Source organism: Orbicella faveolata, unplaced genomic scaffold, assembly GCF_042242905.1.
Source record: "Orbicella faveolata isolate gen_17 unplaced genomic scaffold, um_ofav_v1 contig_35, whole genome shotgun sequence".
In the NCBI taxonomy this organism is placed as follows: Eukaryota; Metazoa; Cnidaria; class Anthozoa; order Scleractinia; family Merulinidae; genus Orbicella; species Orbicella faveolata.
In genome coordinates, this window is record NW_028301564.1 from 22,370,612 (window position 1) to 22,393,731 (window position 23,120).

At 39.8% G+C, this 23,120-nt stretch overlaps 1 protein-coding gene and 1 long non-coding RNA gene across 4 annotated transcripts in view; one reads left to right on the top strand and one right to left on the bottom strand.

Annotated features, from left to right (window-relative positions):
• Positions 1–23,120, bottom strand: part of LOC149103774 (uncharacterized) — a 248,417-nt gene that overhangs the window by 39,690 nt on the left and 185,607 nt on the right. The gene's annotated exons all lie outside the window — the stretch shown is intronic.
• On the top strand, positions 77–22,813 carry LOC110062035 (protein mono-ADP-ribosyltransferase PARP14-like). 3 transcript variants are annotated; one of them, XM_089272580.1, is made up of 13 exons: positions 77–341; positions 3,435–3,547; positions 4,115–4,265; positions 5,616–5,867; positions 7,729–7,980; positions 8,420–8,689; positions 9,141–9,383; positions 11,468–11,704; positions 12,629–14,949; positions 15,363–15,584; positions 16,667–18,242; positions 18,808–19,134; positions 19,880–22,813. In XM_089272580.1, the coding sequence occupies exons 1-13, from the start codon at positions 179–181 to the stop codon at positions 20,161–20,163; spliced, it is 6,411 nt and encodes a 2,136-aa protein (XP_089128706.1). In that variant the 5' UTR covers positions 77–178; the 3' UTR covers positions 20,164–22,813. The 3 variants fall into 3 exon arrangements, with proteins under 3 accessions (XP_089128706.1, XP_089128707.1, XP_089128708.1); XM_089272581.1 differs by lacking the exon at positions 7,729–7,980; XM_089272582.1 differs by lacking the exon at positions 5,616–5,867.

Consider the following 23,120-nt stretch of genomic DNA (forward strand, 5'->3'; position numbering starts at 1 on the left):
TACCTCCCTGGTGCTCTCGTCAAATTGAAAGCCGGAGTGTCACATCACATTGTCCGGACTTTCCCGTTTGTTTCTCGGAAGCGGTCATCCAGACATATTTGCTTTCAGTTTTCAATGGTGCGGAACACGTTTTATTCGGTTATATTCTCCACTTCGTTTTGCAAAACCACTGTAGGATATGGATGGAGATCGGATCTTGTATGTTCGAGGTATCGGAAGGACGATATCAAAGGAAGAATTAACAATTTATTTCCAATCACACAAACAGTCCGGCGGTGGTGATATCAGCTCGATAGACGTCAACGGAGACGAAGCGGTCATTACATTTGAAGACGAGCATGGTACGTGTGGTTTGTATCTGATCTTAGTTTTTCTGTTATTTCGCTGTCTTTGAAGCACAAAATTTTGCTTTTCCTTTCCTTTTTAGTGATCCAATATCAGACTTTTCCATCACTTTCAATATCCTTTCGATTCACGATCGGGGAAGAGCCTCCCGTTTCACTTTCAATATTTGTGTTCTTCATGCCGTCGAAGGCAAACTATTATCTTACAGACTCATTGTTTTATTTTTCTAATACACGGAGCTAGTGTTGCTTTTGAGAAATCAAAAATAAGTGAAACCTAAGTTTCAAAGAGATTGCTCTAAGCGTTCATGCCATTAACAAAGCGTCTATTCTTTATGTCTGATGACGAGTATTTGCATTCGATGTAATGTTAATGTGCCACGCATTGCAGATGTTGCGTGACAAACGATAAGTCGACATAGTCAGACATAGTGACTTTATATACAATTAGTTTTAGTTAGTTTATTGTAATCATATAGTAGATTAACTTAGTAATAGTTCTAGTTAGCAATTAATTAAATAATTAATTTATTGTAAATCTAGGAATTGTAATCTAAACATTTTAATCGTAATTTTAAATTTTTAGCAAAGTTAAATTTAAATACACGACCCCACAAGCTTTTAGCTTTAATTATTATCGTGTTTAAATAAAGTTTATCTATCTATCTATCTATCTATCTATCTATCTATCTATCTATCTATCTATCTATCTATCTATCTATCTATCTATCTATCTATCTATCTATCTATCGATCGATCGATCGATCGATCGATCGATCGATCGATCGATCGATCTATAAGCCAGGAATGGATTTACAAACTATGTCACCGCGCGTTGAAGCGGCACTATGACGAAAATCGCATCGTTCCTATCTAAGCCATCCTAAAACATAAACAAGTTGTCTGCACGAGAAGAAAAATGCTGTTTACTATTTTCAAATATCTCTTTTCGTTCCAGAAATATTCAAGTTTTTAAAATATGCAAATCAGCCAAGCGATGACATCATGCACTCAACCAAATATTGACTAAATATTATGAAGAAAGATATCTCAGCCAATTTGTATCAGAAGTGCTTGATTCTTTGCAGTAACATTCTACTAAATGTGCTACGCAATACGAGTTGAACAGTTTTGTTACTATGGCAATGTACTGGGTTCCAGACCTCCCCAATATTAAAGGCTCCTCTGGCCACCTTTGGTGTTCCATTTTGATATTTGCTGATGATGCCTCATATGCATGATTCAGCAAGGATATAAATATGGTAGCTCTAGTTTGTGGCCTCATTGAATGTTTTTCGAGCTGAAAATTACTAACATTTTGAAATCAGGTGTGTGGGGACTGGAAAAGAGTCAGTCGCCATGGGAACAGAATTTTCCATAGTAGTTGGTGTGTTGCCTGTAGAACTATTAGCCCACCAAGTTTCAATGGTCTATGCTGCAAACTGACTGAGATAGCTCAATTCATAGACTTGATATAATATTGGGTTGAGTGTATGACATCATCAGTCATGTCATTTGCATATTTCACACATTTTTCAATTTTAAATATCTCCAGAACTAATGCAGATATTTGCAAATGGGAAACAGTATTTTTATTCTTTCATGGAATTCTACGTGATACCTAAAAATCAAGGGGTAAAAATTTGATCATAGTAACACTTTAAAGGAGTATCAAATTCATTCATCGTGTTTCATTCAACGATGTGCCCTATTTTAGCAAAACATTTAGCGCATCCATTGATTTCAAAACAAGTATTGTAATTAGTAAACTATGAAATATAGCTTTACATGGTGCAAACAAGAATCAATTATTACAGTACTACAATATTATAATACAGATATTAGATGGATTTGTGGGATTATCACTAAAAGCATCCACGGTCGAGTTATGATCGATACCTTTGATCGAACCTTTATTGACACTCGAAATTGATTGACACCTCAGTTGACACATGATCAATTCTCAATTAACATCTCCCTCAACAGTCAGTAGAGAATCGACCGACTATCAACCAACTGTTGATCAAGTGTCAATCAAGTGTCAACTGAGTATCGAATGGGGTGTAGACTTAGTATCAATCAGGATGTCAATCGAGTGTCAATCCAGTTGTTGATCAAGGGTATAGATTGAGGGTATTGATCTACACCTTGACCATGGATGCCTTTGGTACTCATGAATTAATATTCATATTATCCCCTAAAATTAAGATAAATTGGTATGTTTTATCTTTATTAATAGCTTATTATGATTAATTTAAAAACATTACGTTTTAACTGACTTGGCCAGTATTGACAAAATCAATTTTGTATGCCAATGGAACAAACAGAAATATTATTTTTACCTGTTACATCAAATTTTTTCTCAACTCCTCAACTTTGTGGTTTTTTTTCTTTTTTTGTTTAATTGTTCTTTGAAGTATGCCTAAAATTCTTCCTCTGTGTTCAAATTCCACATCTTTCTACATTTCATGGATGAAAATATTGTATCTTACATGGAAGCACTTATGGCAATGTCACTAATGGAACAGCTGTATGACCTAATTACCCCAACTGAACTGAACTGTAGTCACATGACTACTTTTAACACATGACATAGCATTTAATATTGTCTGGGCCTTAAGACAAGAAGACAAGGCAAGACAATGTTTACATGTATTTGTACTGACTTAACAGGATTTCTGTCAATCAATAGGGATATTGAGATAAATATGACCTGTGTCTTGTTGATGGATTCATTGAAAAAAAAACAAAACAAAACAAAACAAAACAAAAAATAAATAAGGTTTTCAGTGGTCTCAGAAACTCAAATTCTCAACATAAGAATGTCTGAAATGTTTTGAGGGTACTTATGCGTCAACTAAAAAAAGGAGCGACTTTTTTTGGAAGCCCAGGGTATTTAGGTGAAAAGAAAATTAAAACAAAAATAATGATAACCCAACACCTAAATACCGCGAGCTTCCAAAAAATAAACGTTTCCTTTTTGCTCTAGTGGAAATCTTGCTCCTCGCTGACTCATTAGTCCATCCTTTCGTGTTTCCGTCTACCTATTACTTCATTTGCTCTGAATTTGTATGTCTGTTGGTCCGACAGTTGCCAAAAATGTCGCTAGCAGAACGCATACTATCAATGGAACGCGAGTCGATGTGTCATTTCATCAACCCAGTACTAGGGAGACTCAGTCCCAGGAGACATCAGAAGATCAGGTGAGACTTGGTCATTTTATGATCAATTTAAGGCCTATTGAGGTATTCACCTCTGCCACCTAGTGTGGCTAAGATGTATGTGTCTGATTCTATACCATTATGGTAAATGGCCAAACCCCTGCGTGAGCATCATTGCCTTTAAGATTATCAGGGATCCGAGATTCATGCTATTTTACGAAGTTAATTACAAGGCCATAGCCAGAAAACTATGACTGAGGCAATTTCCATGGTTAAATTTTCTTCCTAGGAATGTGTTTATTATGACTGTATTCTACGGCCGTGAATTATACTGACGTAACATTTGTGCCATGCAGAAAATCGGTATTGTCCTCAACCGCCTTCAGCTGACCTTTATGCGTTTTCAGTTTCTTTCTTATTACACCTATTTGGTTGTCTTTTTCGGTTTTTACAAGGCAACAGTTAAGTTAAGTTCAGAAACAAAGAATCTTGGTCAATGGGTGGCAAATTTTTCTTGAAAGTTACAACTGTTTTCAGTTCAGTGAAAACTGACCTGTCTAGTTTTACTATTAAATTTCATTGCTCGTTTTTTGCCATGTGCATTTGAAGACCTGGGTTATCATCCGTGGGCTATCTCAAAATACAACGGAAGATGCTTTACAGAACTATTTTGAAAACACAAGGCGATCAGGTGGCGGTCACGTGGAAGAAGTCAACATCAAAGGTGATTGTGCACGCATCAAGTTTGAATCAGCTGAAGGTACAGTATATGTTGTATTAGCCTGTGTAGCAGACGTTTCTTTTCCATTTTCCAGGCGGGGAGATTGAGCAAGCGAGTAAGTAAACAAGCGCGCCTGGGGTAAGCAAGAGATGTGGAGAAGTGGGGCGGGGTGCGAAAAAAGGAAGAGAAGGACACCCCCTCCCCCTGCTCCTAATTTTTCAGCACTCGCCTGCAGTTTCGTTCCCTTCGCGTGCATTTGGAAATGGACGCCTGCTACGCAGGCTAATGTTGAATGAAAAGAATAGTTTCAATCTTCAAATTAAGGAAAACGGTGTGCTTGTGTCAATCTTTGTTTAGCCAGTGATATAGACATCTAAATTTAGAGCTTGACCTTGTTGCGAATTTGGTCATTTGCAAAGACCCCACAGGGAAATAAGTGATATTAACTTCTTGATATTACTGACCATGATAATTCCATTAAGCGCGCTCCTTGTGCACGTCGGTTGGAGGCTCCCCATTTGCTTGTATGTTAGAGTAAGCGCCCTATTACGATATAAGTGCATGTCCTTGTCATTTGCTGAAGCAAGCTGAAGTCAATCTTCGAGTTGAAAAGAATATTTTTGCTAGTTTAGAGAGTGGTTATTATTTATCGCCTGGAGACGGGGGTCGGAGGATTTTTTGGGGGGATCATTTGATTTTTCGGATAACAGAAGGGGGGGTAAGTCATAACTGAGAGCTCAGAAGGGAGAATCAGATGGCTGAATTACTGCTAAGTGTTAAAAAAAAGGAAAATATTAAACATTTTAACAGCTGGCCTGGCCTCAGAATACCAGAAAACCCATTTTTAAGGACCTCAATTTTAAATATCCTCCGGGGAAGGATGCTCTCGAACCCCCTTGTAGGGGAGCGCTGCCCGTTTGTCAACTGACATCAGATATGGGGATCCAGACAAGCTCAAGATACGGATTAAGAGACTGGACCACGGCGGCTTTATCAAATTATAAGTATAGTTAGAAATGTTGCTTGCATATGAATGTGAAAAGCACTAAACATACACGTGGAAAGGTGAATATGTTTGCGAAGACGTGGGGAAGGATCACGAAATTTATCAATAGTTATGAGGGGGGATCACTTCAATAAAATAACATTTAAAGGGGGGATCAACTAAATGTTAATGTCTTTAGCCGAAAATCCTCCGACCCAACACAGGCGGTGAATAATGAATGGGCCCTTGTTGGGGTTCAATCAATCATTCAATTACCCAACCAACCAATCAATCAATCAATCAATCGATCAGTTGATTGATTGATATTCATTGACTTGTCAGGCAATCAATCAGTCAGTCAGTCAGTCAGTCAGTCACTTCATCGATTTTCATAATTTCTTTAGTTGCAAAACGTTTGGTTGAGCGTGACAAGCATACTTTGAACGACGTTACCCTTGATGTCAGCTTTGAAATGCGTGGTAGAAGGTACAAGAACAGTAAAACCATTGAAGTGGCTGGCCTTCCTGCAAGCACGACTAAAGACGCAATTCTGAATTACTTTGAAAACGAGCGTCGTTCCGGAGGTGGGGAGGTAGAAACTGTGGATTTGAAACTTGAAGCTGGTGTGGCTTTCGTGACATTCAAGGATATTGGTGGTAAGTTGATTGGATGAGAATTTATTTTGATTTATTATTGACAATGATAAAATAGTGGAGAGTAAAGCGAAACACACATGGTACAAAATGGGGCTTTGTTTTTGCTACCATTGGCTCTCCATTTGCATGTATGTTAGAGTAAGTGCCCTATTACGATATAAGTGCATCTTTCAAAGTTAATGTCCGGTGAAGCAAGCTGAAGTCAATCTTTGAGTTGAAAAGAATGTTTTTGCTAGTTTAGGGACCGGTCATTATTTATCGCCTGGAGACGGAGGTAGGAGGACTTTGGGGGGATCATTTGATTTTTCGGATAACAGAAGAGGGGTAAGTCATAACTGCGAGCTCAGAAGGGAGAATCAGATGGCTGAATCACCGCTAAATGCAAAAACAAAAAACAAAAAACAAAAAAAGGAAAAACGTGAGACTTTTTAACAGCTGGCCTGGCCTCACAATACCGGAAAGCCCATTTTTAAGGACCTCTATTTTAAACATCCTCCGGGGAAGGATGCTCTCGAACCCCCTTGCAGGGGAGCGCTGTCCGTTTGTCAACTGACATCAGATATGGGGATCCAGACTAGCCCAAGATATGGATTAAGAGTCTGTACCATGGCGGCTTTATCAAATTATAAGTATAGTTAGAAATATTGCTTGCATATGAATGTGAGAAGCACTAAATATACACGTGGAAAGGTGAATGTGTTTGCGAAGATGTGTGGGAGGATCACGAAATTTATTTATAGTTATGAGGGGGGCCCAGTGTTTCAGCCAGAAATTTTACTTGAGGGCCAAAGTGGCCCCTGAAGATCTTTTTTAGGGGCCAATTTTTTAGGAAAAGGGCCACTAAATTGAAAGCTACAGAAGGAAAAAAGGCATCAGGGCACCAAGAGAAATAAAGCAATTTATTAGGATCTATGATAAAATTTAATAGTAAGTGCTTTTTGAAGGGTTTCTACTCAGTAAAGTTTCTTTTGCATCAGATACTAGTATGAAGGATCCGTGCATTACAAGAGAACAATCCTTAGGCCTACATGATGTAATCAATGATCAAGGGTTTGCAATGTATTATAGGGCGATTTCAAACTCGGTCAGCCATTTGGAAGTTTTCCGATATGAGAGAGTCAATAGAGCAAAGCAAAAGGACGGATTTACTTCTTTTCTTATGTTGAATGTTTTAGAAGCAAAGATCTTTCAATATGATTTTCTAGAAGGACATAATGTGTGACAAAATAACTTTTATTGATCGTCAACACAGAGAAATGTAGTCGCCATTATGCCTTATTATGGCGACTAAACCAGAATTTTTGGTCGCCAAGGATGAAATGTTAGTTGCATTGGCGACCGTATCGATCACAATTTCGAGTCTTGGGATGGCTTTTAAAATACTATGCCTGTAAAAGGAAAGGGCCGAATTGGCCGTTTTTTTGTTTTTTCTGGGGGCCATCTCTGATTGCAACGCGGGATTCCCGCAATGGCGCGCTCTGGCAAAAACACTGCGGGGGGATCACTTCAATAAAATAACATTTGAAGGGGAATCAGCTAAATGTTAATCTCTTTAGCGGAAAATCCTCCGACCCACCACAGGCGGTGAATAATGAACGGGCCCTTATTGGAGTCTAATCAATCAATCAATCAATCAATCAATCAATCAATCAATCAATCAATCAATCAATCAATCAATCAATCAATCAGTCAGTCAGTCAGTCAGTCAGTCAGTCAGTTAGTCAGTCAGTCAATCATTCAATTACCCAACCAACCAATCAATCAATCAATCAATCAATCGATCGATCAGTTGATTGATTGACATTCACTGACTTGTCCGTCAGTCAGTCAGTCACTTCATCGATTTTCATAATTTCTCTAGTTGCAGAACGTGTGGTTGAGCGTGACAAGCATACTTTGAACGACGTTACCCTTGATGTCAGCTTTGAAATGCGTGGTAGAAGGGACGGGAACGGTAATACCATTGAAGTGGCTGGCCTTCCTGCAAGCACGACTAAAGACTCAATTCTGAATTACTTTGAAAACAAGCGTCGTTCCGGAGGTGGGGAGGTAGAAACTGTGGATTTGAAACTTGAAGCTGGTGTGGCTTTCGTGACATTCAAGGATATTGCTGGTAAGTTGACTGGATGAGAATTTATTTTGATTTATTATTGACAATTATAAAACAGTGTAGAGTAAAGCGAAAAACACGTGCTACAAAATATTAATGGGGCTTTGCTTTCTCTACCACTGGCCTATGAATTTTCAATTAGGTTTGGTTTCGTTTAAACTTTTTACTATTGTTTAAACCCTTTTTCGGGTAGATAAATGCCTGGGACGGGTACTACTGTTACAATGAATTAGGGGTATCAGAAGTAAATATGCTACATGTATGTCCTTGTTAAAATATGCATGAGAACTTATCGATATACATGTGTAACAATGACTAATCGATCTACAGTGTATGTATAAGAAACACAAAATATGTGACGTTTTACAGCAGAATAATCATCGACTGTAGAAGTTAGCCACGACAAATTTTTTGATGACGAAGATTGTTTTGATACTTGCAGTCGTAACTACTGTGTTACAAAAAGACAAGCATGTTCTTGATGGAGCTACCCTGAAAGTCACAGCCAGTAACAACACATGTGGTCTACCAGACAAGGACCAAGCACAAGAATCACGGGTCTTAGAAGTGCATGGACTTGCTGCAACCTCAACCAAAGACTCTATTTGGATGTTCTTCGAGAACACTAGACGCACCGGGGGAGGCGTAGTAGAGCACGTGGATTATACACCTGAGAAGGGAATTGCTGTCGTGACTTTTGCAAAAGCTGAAAGTAAGTGAACTTGCTATTAAAGGGATAGTTCCACTTCTCGGCGAATGTTCAAACTATGATGAAGCCCACCCAATTCCACTGTCTATAGATCGATCCAATGCTAGCACATGTTTATAAATCATACGTCCTGTCCAGAACAAAACCGTCGGGCCAAATGACAAATGTGTTCAATACTAGATTCGACATTTTCTCTGTAAATCCGTTGATATCCCCCATGAAATGTGGGCATCTGACATTCTGCTAGCTTTCGCGTAACCACATCGCTACACAAAGGGTATCATTCTGCTTTAACAAAGTTATAGTCTGTCAGGTTTTCGTCACGTTTTCGGGCTAAGTTTGCAAAATCAGAGCACAAGTGCAAACTACAAAGAACATGTACAATAAACAAAATCTCATCGAAAGAACCTCTAATATCGTGGCTTCTTTGTTTTGTCTGCTCTTTAATCTGAAGGTGCAGTTGGAGTTGTCAACAAAGGAGTACTCACCCTTGATGACGCAGAACTGAAAATAACCATTAGAAAACCTGTAAAGGAGCTTCCTATTGACACTAAAAGGTTTGTTGTCAAAGGTCTGAGTGACAAAACCACACGGGATGGACTTCAATCTTACATGGAGGTTGTCAGTGGAGTAGAAGTGTTGTCCATTGAATTTGGAGAGCAAGGAAGTGCAGCAGTGACCTTTAATAAAACATACGGTAAGTTTGATTAAATTTACCTCAGTGACAAAACCATAAAAAAAGGGTTTTTTTTTTAATTTTTTTATTAGGCTCCTTCGTCTTCGTTTGTATGCAATCTAGGTATGGGTTTATGCTACGTATGCGTCTCTCGAGTTACGGATGTAACTGGGAGTTGGAGGGCACGATAGCGTGAAGGTTGCTCTAAGGTCAGCCAAGGACAATATACTCCTTCTCAAGGGCTCTCAAAATTTCAATGCGTCTATAACGCGATAGACGCGCACCAAAATCATAAACCAAACCTTTTTAACTCGGCGACAGGAATCCTCGAAAGTTTTTGGTCGAACGTCTTGCGATAGTATCTCAACTCATAAGACTTGGCTAAAAAAAAGTGTTGTCATTTCTTCCAATCAAACTTATTTGCCTTACGTCACATTTTGGAATTCAGTGACGGCTTTGACCTCGAACCAGGATAATGTGGAAATTGTGTCTCTATAACGCTCAAAATCGCATCTTATTGAAGCCATTCACATGCATGACAGCAGTATTGAAACAAAACTTGCGAATACAATCTTACGCTCCAGATCCACTACTAGCGGTTCAATAAAGCTGAATGTGCTGAATGTAATTAATACAATTATTGTTCCGGACGACAATTCCCCGCAGTTTTGTCTTGACTGTAGGACAAATCACTATGTCTAAATAGATATTTCCAGATTTAATACAGATACCACTTTCATTCCATGTTCTGACTTGTTTCTGTCGCAACGAGGCTGCATTCGCCTCGCCCCCAAACACTTTCGCATGTTCCACTGTTTTGAACATCGGTTATTGATCACTTTACGACATCATTATTATCAATACGCGCGGCCAAATGACAAACTGCCCTCCGTAAAACGTACCATTTTGCGGGCCAAACGGGAAATGCGCGGGCTCAAAATGCATTTGCCACCCTGATTCTGATTGGCTGCAGAGATGTCAAACAACTTCGCTCGGTCTGTGAGATCCTGAGGATACCATTTCAATGCTAGAGTTGGCGCGAGTTTGCACTTTGTAGTTCTGTAGTGAACTTTTGACGTTTGAAGATTTTGAAGTCCTAAATTTTCATCTTTTTTCTAGTCAAAACTCGGACCTGGACAACGAGCAACTGGATGAAATTAAGCAAAAAGCTCAAGCGAAAAACCAAGAAAGCAAACGAGCGGGGATTTAAAAAAGTTCGAGAAATGTTGTGAGGAAAGAAAAATTACAGTAGATCTCAAAACAGTAAGTCTTAAGTCCAACGGAGTTCAGTGAAATTCTGCGAAAGTTCTTCGCTAAAGGGAGAACAGAGAAAGACCAAGCATTACTCCAAGTGCATTGAATGGAATTAGAGCGGCCATTCATTGCCATCTAACCTGTGCTCCACTCAGCCGAAACATAAGCATTTTGCAAGACAGCGAATTCATGTCTGCCAACAAAATGATTGAAGCAAAGGCCAAGCTATTTACGAAAGAAAACGATGCGAAACCAGAACACAAATGATCTATTCAGTTTGGAGACAGGTAGAAATTGAATCGATACCTCATGGAAGGGTGGAACACGGACGGCGTTCGGAAAGATGCGGAGAAGTTACTTGAGTTTAGTTGGTTTTCGTTGTGTTTTCATTTTGCTCGCCGCGGCACAGAGGGATGGCGGCAGCTTACAAGGCATTCATTTGATCATTTTTGCTAATCATTTTTTACTAATCTTTTTAATACTAGATTACATTTGACTTTTATTGTATACAGAAAGGAATTTTATTTGCCTCTTGTTTAGCTGATCGTACTGTAGCAACAACTTTCTACATCTTAGTTTCATGCTACATCTCTGTTAAGCATTTTTTTCTTATTAATTGAAATGAACTTGTGCGATTTGGCCTAGTGTATTGATAATAATGATAATCAAATGACTTTTGTCGGGCATATAGTTAAAGCGAAGCGAGGGCGCAAATGATGCTACTCGGGCCACAAATAAACTATATGCCCTCCAAAATTCATGCTATTGCCCTATTATCTTTTTTTTTTTTTTAAATCATTTACGAGTGTTTAAGTAATCTGGGAGCTGGGAAACTACATTTCTTTCGGCAGACTATCAAGCCATTACACAGAAGGTTGCCAAGAGACAACTGGAGGGTAGACAGCTCTCAATCGAACAAGTTCCCGTTTGCAATTGTGTGCAAGTGACATGTCTGAACAGGGAAAACACCACTGAGGATGCAGTTCTTTACCATTTTGAAAACCCCAAGAACGGGGGCGGTGAGGTCATCAAAGTAGAACTTAATATAAAGGAAGGATGCGCACTGGTCCACTTCGTGGACCCAGAAGGTATTAAAATATCCTATCTTCGCAGAGCTAAGATTATTGACTTAAACCACGTATACATATAGATATATGTTTAACTTTCTGGGCCTTGACGAACTGTAATGATTCGACGTAGTACCCTGTTACTTTTGGTAGCTTAGAGGAGGGCGCTAACTGGATATAAGGCACTTATAGTGACATAACGCTTGTTTCTTTTTGACCATTTGCATCTGAATGTGATACAACACTTAAAAGACAGCTGCTTTAACTTAAGAGCTGTAACTATGGGAGCTCTCATAGTCATAATGTTCAATGTTACATGCGGATGAAAATGGAGACTTCATAATTCATTCCACGTCAATGCCTTGAATGTTATCTCCCCTATTAGGACACGTTTTGGAAGGGGCACTTATTGATTAAACGGCGCGCACTTTATGGGGAGTGCTCATCAGATAGGGGGCGCTTTATTTAGTAGGGGAGCTGAATCGAATCATTGTCCGTGTCTGTCAAAGCTCAATCTGATCTTATATATAGTCTGTTAACAGACCTTCTAGTCGAGGACAAAATAACGACTATGGGAAGGCTAATGTTCGCGGAGAATATTGCCTTCTTAACTTTTCGGAATCAGGATATACTGAAACTTTCTTTGAACTGAGTGGAAACAAGAATCCCTGCAAGTTACTAAAGCACCGTCTTCTTGCATGCTTTCTAGAGGTAACCAGGAGGAGCGAAAGAAATTAAGCTTTAGGCATTGTTGGTGGGCGCCAACACCTTTCGGTAAATTGATGGTCTCGTGTTCATTTCTTGAAAGAAGGATGCCAGATACTTAACTGTTGTCTGAAATATTACGAAATCAAAATTAGACGGTAAATTTTATCTCTTAACAAGCCTTTAATTAGTAGCATATCGCAACAACTGACCAGTTGGTTAATTCACTTTCCCTTGCAGTTGCTACGAAAGTTTTGTCGAAGAGCCACTCCCTTAACGGGGCAAACTTGGAAGTAAGTCTCCACAGCCCTTTCCTTGGGAAACCAGTCTCTCAGCCGGAAGCACAGGAAGTTGAGCTGATGACAAGTATCCCATTAGACTCACAAGTAATGCTCTTTATTTGTGAGCACTACAAAGCTGAGTTCACGCAGGTCCAGGATGATCATGGTGTAACGATAACCTGGGAAGAAGGCACCAGTAGCATAATCGTCAGGCCTGTGGATAAAGTATCAGCAGACAGGAAAAAATTTGATGAGGCATGCGAAGTCATCGCTTCTTTCAAGCAACAATTTCAGACAGCCACTTCGCATGTCCTGCCTGAAGCTTGGAAAGCTGTGGTGGATAACTTTATGAAAAATGTTAGTGCCATGGAAGAAAAAGTGAAAGTGCGTTGCGTAGCTCAGCAGCATGTAATTTCCCTCACAGGAAAGAAGCAAGATGTTGACGGACTCATGAATGATTTGCAAGAATTAAAGACAAGCATCGAGAGAAAAGCCAAACTTAAGGCTTCTATAGAAACAAAGTCGATAGATATTGACCATAGTGTGAGACTGCAGTTCCTAAGAGATCTAGACTTTGGAAAGGAACTAGAAGCCGAATACGAAGAAACTCAAGTCAGCATACTCCTAGAAACGGGAAAGGTTCAAATTCGTGCTCCTTCCATCACCATTCACAAGGTTTCTGCAGCGGTATGGGAGACGATTGCCAAAGTAAAGGAAATAAGCCTTGAGATGTCGCAGAATACCGTCGAAATGCTTAGGAGTACAGCCTGTCGAGCATTCATTAACGACCAATTCACAGCCAGCGATTTACAAGCTGGCTTGGCCTTTGATTCAGAAAGGAAAGACGGTGTAGTAGTTATGGGAATGAAAACTGAAGTTGCTGAAAAAGCTGCCGAGTTGGTTAAACGACTGGTTGTCGAAGAATGCTTTGACTTAGATGAGGATCAAGTTCAGCTCGAAAAAAGCGAAAAGTGGCGTCAGTTAAGATATGATCTGACCGAAAAGCGTATTTTGAGCCTCTCTTTCGACAGACGCAGCAAGAAAATAAGGTTAGTGGGAACAAAGGATGACGTTTCATCCGCCCTGGCTGCTGTCAGGCGCTTTTTGAAAGAAAACACCATTGTCAACAACGTGGTGAGACTTCCCACAGGATGCAGGCGATTCCTTGCAAAGTACAGAGAACAGGAATTTCGGCAAATAGAAGAAGATTTGAAAGAATATTCCACACGGATAAAGCTAGACGAAGATGACGAAGGTTTGAGCATCTCTGGAACGACTGACGGAGTTCAAAAAGGGACAAAATTGGTTCAAGATCTGGCATCCAAAGTTCTGAGCGAAAAGTTATTCCTTAACAAGCCAGGAATGCGCAAAGTACTGGGTCAGAGCAAGGGCAAGAAATTGTTAAGTCTTATGGAGAATGAGAATAAATGTGTCATCGAACACTATATTTCAGAAAAGTATGAATCGTCAAAGAAACCAGGAGAAAAAAAGGAAGAAAATCAAGGGAAAAAAGAGAAGCTCTGTAGTTTCCTTACCCCAGAAGGAAAAAACATTCTGGTTTTTAAGGACAACATCTGCGATCGAAATGTGGACGTGATTGTCAATGCAGCCAACTCTAACCTCCATCATGTGGGTGGTGTCTCCAAAGCTATAGCTGAAGCGGCCGGAGAAGTCTTCAAGGACGAATGTGATCAATACATCGTCGACCGAGGGCCGCTTCTAGATGGGCATGTAGTTGCAACTTCCGCTGGAAAATTGCCGTTCAAGAAAGTCATTCATGCCGTAGGACCGAAATGGACAAAGGAAGCAGCTTGGGAAAAGAGGATGGGCAGGTCTCCAAGACAAGAGAGCCTTCTAAGTTATACAGTAAAAAATGCCCTAGATTCTGCCAAAAGCTATAAATCAATCGCATTACCAGCCATTAGCACAGGCGTCTATGATTTTCCATACCAGTTGTGCGCAAAAATTATGGTCGATTCAGCTGTAGTGTTTTCTCAAGAAAATCCAGGTTGTCGTTTGTCTGAGATTCAGTTCACCAGCACCGACGATAATATTGTAAAGGCCTTTGTGAAGGAGATGGATTCCAGATTTCTCCATGATCCCAACTATGAGAGCTCTTCAGATTCAAAGGTAAAGATCAAAGCGAGCAAAGGCAAGGGAAGAAAGAAGTCAATGCCCAGTACACCGTCGACTGCATCAACTGCAGATATTCCAAATGTCATCAAGACATCGGAAGACTTAAAACTGATTCTTGTTACTGGTAATATGTCTCAAGAAAAGGCAAGTCAGAACATTTCTATAATTACGTGAAGAGATGTTGCTTTAAATTTCAGCCATTTCAACGTCAATAGGAATAGAAGGCATTCTGCAGTGACAAACATGATTGAAACGCCTGTCGTGTAAACTGTAATTTTAAAAAACTTGGCCTTTATATGTTATCATGCCAATTTCAATAATTTGTACGTCTCACTCAAGATCAATAAAGATCATAAGTCTCAAGATGCCGCATTTTTTCTTTCAATTTTACCTCCTTTTTTGTGGTATCGATAAACAAATAAGGTAAAAAGCGATTTCTCGCCATTTCGTAGAGTCGAAAACTGTCTGTTATTCTAATATAGCGAAATTAGGATCTGACACAGTGGTTATATTATGACAGATGTTAACAAAGGGCTCTTTGTGTTGTTGTTCCTCAGGTTGACGCTATCGTCAACTCGGCGTCATCAGACCTCGATCTTAGCAGAAACGCAAGTGCCAAAGCCCTGAGTAGTGCTGCCGGTCCTGCTCTACAGCAAGAATGTAAGGCGATTGGTAAGGTAAACACTGGAGACATAGTGGTAACAAGTGGAGGAAAGCTGAATTGTAAGCATGTCTTCCACACGTCGTGTGCTACATGGAACCAACAAAGCGGCGAACAGGTACAAAATATATTGGACATTAAGGGTCACAGATACGCAGTTTTCGGTTTAAGTTCCAAGGGAAAATCAATGTGGTTGGAAACAAAAACGTTTAATCGTGTAAGTTACGATGATGGACAAAAGTCCTCGGGAAAATGATGTATAATGCAGCGAATTATCTGTATTTTACAACTGAATTTTAAAATTTACAAAACGCGTTGCTTTTGCCCCCTCCCCACGCAATGCAATGTTCAAACTCAGGAGAAATTGCAGGTACTAGTTTTCAGCATTGTATGTGGAGGAGAAGCTAGGCAGGTTCAGTTGTATTCGCGTCTGGCGTGTGTGCAAAAGCACCAAAGGTGTAAATTTGTCCCAAGACGTTTTACCATGATTGTAGCTACTGGAAACCGTTATGTAAACAAAGTCAAACTACGCACTACATGAACTTGTTTTTAGACAGATTGTAAGCATCCACGTCAGCTAGAGAGACCTGACTTTTAACAATTTCAGGGTGCTATACGGAATTAAGTGGGCTAAAATTGTTTTAACAGGCTGATTTAAGCTAACCAGAAACCGTATAAGCGACACTTATAGTTCCATGTTACTCAAGGTTGTACCATCTGCGTGAACTGAATGGTACTTTATGTTCATTGAGCGCTCATTACCAAAGATACCAAAGTATCTGCTCAGAATTTAAGAGGGGTCGCGAACTTCATCTATTTTGTTGAATTATTGCAGCAAAAACAACGGCAAGTCTTCACCATCCTGACCGGTTGTGCGGTTCGCATACAACTTGACTCCCTTCACAGAAGCCCAGCGTCAACGCTGTCACTGACTTAATGATACAACGCTGCTTATTTGGCGCACCGATCAAAGTTGTTTCATGAATTGTGTGTGTGCGGGTTTTTTTTAAGAGTGAAATCGGTCAGCATGATTTATCGGTTACCGCTTATATTTCTTACGCTATCCCTAGTTAATGATCCAGTTGAGAGTTTTACCCGCCATCTCTTGCATGTAAGGTGAGCATACAACCCACTGAGCTAAGCCGCCCCAATGTAACATGGTTAAAAGTAATGAATCGCAAAATCGTAAATCTCTTGCAGGAATTGCGTGGTATCATAAAGAAATGCCTCAATGAAGCTCAGAAGCGAAAACTTGTCAGCATCGCTATTCCTGCTCTTGGAACGGGAAATCTTGGTTATCCTCGTGATCGCGTGGCTGCTGCTTCCTTTGAAGAAGGTTTGGCATTCAGTAAGAATAATCCGGGCAGCTCATTAAGGGAGATTCATTTAGTTGTTTATGACAAGGACACTCCCTCCGTAAAAGCGTTTCAGGCTGAACTTCAAACAAGGAAGGGAAGTCAACCCGGGCTACCGCCTTCAGCAGCAGCTGGAAGTGAAAAAAAGAAGCGTGGCAGATCGCCTGGGGTGACCATCAAAAGTTCTGATCCAGACGACTTAGACGCTTTTGAGATAGTGGATGAAGAATTAGATCACATAAAGCCTGAAATCACAATGGGCGCTATCACTGTTCAAGTTGAAACTGGTGACATTACCAAAGAGGTTACCGATGCAATTGCGATTTTGTCCAACGACAAGTTAGCAGTAGGCGGTGGCGTTGGAACGGCAATTCTAAATGCTGGAGGACCAACAATTCAGCAAGAATGCTCATCCCTAGGTTTCCAATCGTCAGGTTCTGTTGCAGTTACTGGAGCAGGAAAATTAAATGTAAGAAACATTTACCACATGGTTCCGGACACAATGTCGTCCATGCGGTCTATCAAAGATTGTATCGTTACTTGTCTACGGAAAGCTGACTCCAGTGGACTGACTTCGGTATCTTTCCCAGCTGTTGGAACTGGTAACATAGGAAAAGACGTGAAAGAAGCTGCTGAAGGGATGTTGCTGGCATTTTCCAAGTTTGCTCAAGAGCAGCCAAAATCAATTAGCTCTATTCGAATTGTAATCTATGAGCCGCACATGTTAAAGGTGTTCCGAAGTGCAATGGAGGCATGCATTCGTTCGTCGGAAGAGGGCGAACCAGGCGTCATATCCAAGATTGCTGGCTGGTTTGGATTAGGAAAAATTGGCTCGGCAACATCGCATGCCAAAGCATCAAGGAAAATGTTGAGCCCAAAAGGCGACAGCTACTTGGAGATCTTTGCAGGGACTAAGCAAGATATCGATAAAGTCATCAAAGACATCGAGAATGATGTAGCTGATCACTGCAAACAGAAAGTGATAGAGCATGATGCGATTAGCAAGCTCTCCAAGCAGCAGAAGCGGAAAATAAGGGATTTGCAAGCAGAGCACGATGTCTCAGTGACCATTGAAGAGGCAATAGGCCGCATTAGCATACGAGGTGATGTAGAAGGCGTATTAGATGTGGCCACCACGATTCACGAGATCCTCAACCAGCAACTAGAGGAAGATTACACACGAGGGGTTGAAGAACTTCTCGCCAAGAACATCCAGTGGTTCTTTCGTGACGATGATGGCAGTTGGGAACCTTATGACACCAGCATTAATTTACAGATAGAAAACGCGTTTAACGATGGCCACGATTCCGTGGTGGTCATAATTGAAGATGTCAGATGTGAGGTAGTCTTCAAGGACATGAAAGAAACCTGTTTCGAAGATGGCGAGGAAAGAGTTGTCGTCCGAAAAGAGTTTGGAAAAGGTAACGTTTATTTCAAAAACTAGCTGATATTTTATCGTACTTATACTTCATGGTATAAGAAGTAACTATTTTAATAGAAATTGGGGAACCTGTACTATACATAAAAAGAGAAAGAGAAATATTGACCTTAAAACGGCTCATGTGGTTAAGTACTCAATAAGTACTAATTCCAATGTCTTGAAAAGAAACATATCGTATTCACTAGCATGTGAAACTATTCTTTTAAAATACTTTTTATTCAATTTATTTTTACTACATTATATATTACATGTGTGTTATATTGTATAAGGACATTTTGCTCATGTCATATCATTTTTTCGTTTCTTTTTTCTTTTTTGTTGTTGTTGTTTTTTTTGTTTTTATCGTACCGTTACTGTGTGCCCATTATGAACAGACTGCTTTTCTGTTTTGCAGTGCCTCAAAGACAGCTTATCGTGACATAGCTATCGTAAAATTCCGAAAGTAACGAAGGTCTTATAGTTTTCGAGGCGCGTGACTTTAAGTTGGTATAGCTTGTAAGCCTCTATATGTAGACAATGATTTCCCAAATAATTACTTTAAACAGGTATTCCTTTACCAAACGAATGGGACGTGCATCCAAAAGATAGCTTCGGCAAAGAGGAGGAGGTTCATCTAGTGCCATTAGATCCTGTCATCCACGCAAACGAGTACAAAAAGGTAGCTGATGAAGTTCACAAGACCTCCCCTATCACCATCACTAAGATTCAGAGAATACAAAACGCTGCCCTGTACCGTGTATATATGGTAAAAAAGGACCAAATGGAACAGAAGAAAGGAAGCAATGAACGAACACTTTTCCATGGTACAGCTGAAGGAAGCTGTGCTAGCATCAACAAGACTGGTTTCAACAGAAGCTATTGTGGGAAGAATGGTAAGTTCCAACTGGAATTCTCCAAATTTACGCGAACTTGTAAAATTAGCCATTTTTGTTTCTCAACGTTAGATGGACGAGTCTACACCGTAAGTCAAGTTGATTACAATTTAATAACTAATCTAAGCGAAATTCTTTACCTAGCAAATACAAATTATTATTTCTAGTCCAGCAAAACAAAATCCACTCGTCAGAACACTTCCTTGAAACGTGAGCCCAAAGAAGATGTCGTTAATTGCTAAGTATTTTTAATCGTAGTGTATATGTAGGTGTGATACACAGAGAATTTGTCTGATGTGTATATCAAGGATGAACTATAAGGATCCTTTTAAATTTTCGCTGTCATACTTAGATGTGACCATGCATGTATAAGCCAAATGTATTTGAAAGTTTAAGTAAATAGTGTGGTGATTCACCACTCCACTTTGTAATACAAAGCAAAAGCATGTCATGAAACGCACTTCAGGTGTCACCCCGTTAGAAACGCCCTCTTCTTATCACCCCATAAATACTCTAGTTTCCCGTCGCTACAAGTGAATTCGGCTGCGGCCTAAGAAGTGACTGTTGGTTTACTATGATTTTTCAACTTCACAGTTTGTTGTCATGCGTGAAGAACTATTTAGTTTTTCTTTTCATATTTTTAGTGTCATACCATTCTTACGTAACATGCTCGTGAAGCCCAATAACCCTAACCCTAAGTTTAAATTTTTAATCCACTGACCAGTTCTGCTTTTACTGCTTTTAGCCACTATGTTTGGAAATGGCGTTTATTTTGCTCGAGATGCTTCTTATTCTACACAGACCAAGTATTCACCACCAGGTGGAGCCGGAAACCGTCACATGTATCTTGCACGTGTCCTTGTTGGTGAGTACACGACTGGACGCCAGGGAATGATAACCCCACCTCCCAAGGGAAGTGACGCCACAGATGCTTACGACACTGTCGTGGATAACCCCGCGAATCCAAGCATTTTCGTTGTGTTCTATGATAATCAATGCTATCCAGATTATCTAATAACGTTCAAATAAGTAGACCAGGTCTTGTGTGCTTGTTAAAGGGGCTGGTGAAAGTCAGACTAGAAATACCAAAGTTACTTATTGGAGATAATTAGTATTCAGTTAGTATACCTGCGATATAAATTAGGTTCATGCAGATTAGAAATTTAGGGCTTGGCTTTGTTACTTAATGTAGCCCCTTTGATTTTGTTTTCTTTTTTCGCCTTTTTTTTTGCGAAGCCGCGACATGTTAAATGTTTTTGTCTAAGGAATGGATTGCAGTGCAACCACTGGTATCTTTACGAAAATTCCTTCATTTGGAACAGTTTTTCTCTCGGTAAAAAGGAACTGTTCATGAATTTCATTCGGAATTCGAATGAGCCTCTTCCCAAGCTTTCGTCAGGAACTTCCATGTCAAATTAAGCACGTTTCCTTATAGCTAAAAGTTACTTCAAAGTTAGCGTGAGAAGAGTTACTGAGAAGATAGAAGTGAGGAGAGGTACTTTTTTTATATTTAAGTTAACTGCTTATGAGATAAGGTTAGTTTATTCCTTGCGTGGAAAGAGAGTAAATTATAAGATGTGAAGTATTCTCCAGTTATAAGTGTATTGCAGTTGTTGTTGTGGTTTTTTTTTTTACCGCCTATCACGCAGCTATGGCAATTATGATTGCCCTTACCTAACTACATCTACTATAGGCATCATGTGATTTACAATCTACTTTAAGATAATTACTGCATACATGTATAACCTCTACCTTCAAATGTTTCTTATAAAGGAAAACTTATGCTCAGTTTTTTCTCTCTTTTAGAGCGCGTTCCTTTAGACTGAATTTTTCCAAAATTTCAATACAAAAACGAATGAAACGTAAATGTTCGGAAAAATCGTTTCGAAAGTTTAAGTCAATCTCTCGAGTTTGCCCTAATTCTGAAAATTTGGACGATAGAAAAATTGTCTGCTTATTTTAGAGGTTTCAGACAGCTTCTTTTCTCTCTTTTCTCTTACAGACCTAGAATTCGAAGACGGCGATTTTTCTTCGTTATACACGACTAGGAATTATTTCCTAGACATATTTCTATGTCCGCAACAAGTTTTATTCTTCCCGTTTTGGGAAGAAGTTGTCACGTTTCTCTTGTTGAACGAAGAGGATCTTGGATAGCTGGAATCGAAAGACTGGGCTGCGATACGAATAAATTTAATTCTTTTCGAGCTTTAGAAATAGGAAATGCGTAATAATCATATCATCGTTATCTTCTGAAAATCAAAAAAAAAAAAAAGAGTTGACGAGAATCCACCAATTAATGTAAAAACGATTCAGTCAAGGGAAAGTGCCGTTCCACTCGTCAAAAGAAACTTTTGGATATTCAGAGCAAATGTTGGTCTAATGGGACGCGCTTATGACCTCAGGGAGCTTTTTTGCAAGTCTATCAGTCCTCTGGCGCTACCTCGCGTTCACCTGCTATGCAGGCTACTGTTGTTAGGACCGGTCTGTAAAGGAAGTGTCTCGTAGAACTGGTGCTATCTGCGAGGGTTGTTCGATAGGCGAAAAGCACGAGGCTTTTAGGTTCAGTACCTCAATAACGTAAGTTACAGCTATATATATATATATATATATATTTTTTTTTTTTTTTTTTTTTTTTTTTTTTGTTTTACTGTAAAATTAGTTCTCGCTTGGCCTTTTGCCACACCATTAAGACCAGAATGGGCCAGCCATGCCAGAGAATTAGCTAGGGTCGTTAGTGTCAAGTGTGCACAAGTGTACACAACAGTAACATTATGCACTAGTTTCAGAATCTGTTGTTGTTGTTTTGATTGTTCAGCTATATAAGTGTAGTAAGACCAGGCCCATGGCGAAACACGAAAACGTGACGAAAATAAACGGACACTGCAATCGATGCCAAGCTAGCACGGGAGGATTGGTGTACTCGGGTCGATATTGGTTTTGGATATGATTTTCGATCAGTTAAGTAGACGACCCGAGTGTTATCTAGTCTCTAACAAGTTTTTATCAAACAAGCACAGACTACAATGAAGTAACACGAAAAGAATTTTGGATTTCTTTCGCCACTCATTTTGCTCTAATAAGGGTGAGGTGGAATGTATCTAAGTAATGTTTTTGCCATGTCTTTTGCGCACTAAAGGGGGCGTTATTTTAATGATAGGAGGAAACTGAAAATGGTTTTAAGGTTTGCACAGCTAGGAGACCGTGAACTGTTCTATGAAGCAAACGTAGCGAGTAAGTGGTAGCCCTGGCCCACTTATATTAGTAATAATAAATGTCACATGTTATAATATTTACAGTTAACGTTTTTCGGGACACTGAGCATCGACGTGCCAACAGTCAGTGTCACTCAACCGTTTTGGAATAACGCCGCAATAAATATATCGAGCTTGAGAACGAAATAGTTTTATCAGTTGTATTTGCTATAGCTGTAGCTGTTGCTGTAGCTGTGGTATCCATGCCAGCAATCAAAGCAGTGCCTCTTGACAGTCGTGTTGCTTCAGATAACTGATGTCTTTGTAGGCGTTTAAAACCGGTTGGGTGTACACGGCGCGGTACTTTTAGCACGCAGTTGTCAGTGAACAATCGTGTCGAGTATTCTTAGCAAACAACTGTTGGTGAAACTGATTGTGTGCAAAACAGTTTGTGTACCTCCAAATAAAGAAAATTGTGATAATCTGCAGATTTTTCTCCTTTATAAGGCTCCTCAATAGACATGTAACAGCATTTCGCCCTTGTATGGCGATACTCTCCACTACCCGACCCATCATAGGTCTACCTTGGTCACACAAGGGAGATTGCAGGTCAGTTTGGAAGAATGCGACAATAAAACAGTAGAATTTATGTTCGCGGGCATAAATATGTTTTGGGCCCAACTCAGACTCATTTTAGCCCGAGCCGCTAGGCGAAGGCTAAAATGAGCTGGGAGGGGGCCAAAACATTGTTATGCCCAAGAACATAAACTGTATTACTATTATCATTTTGGAGGG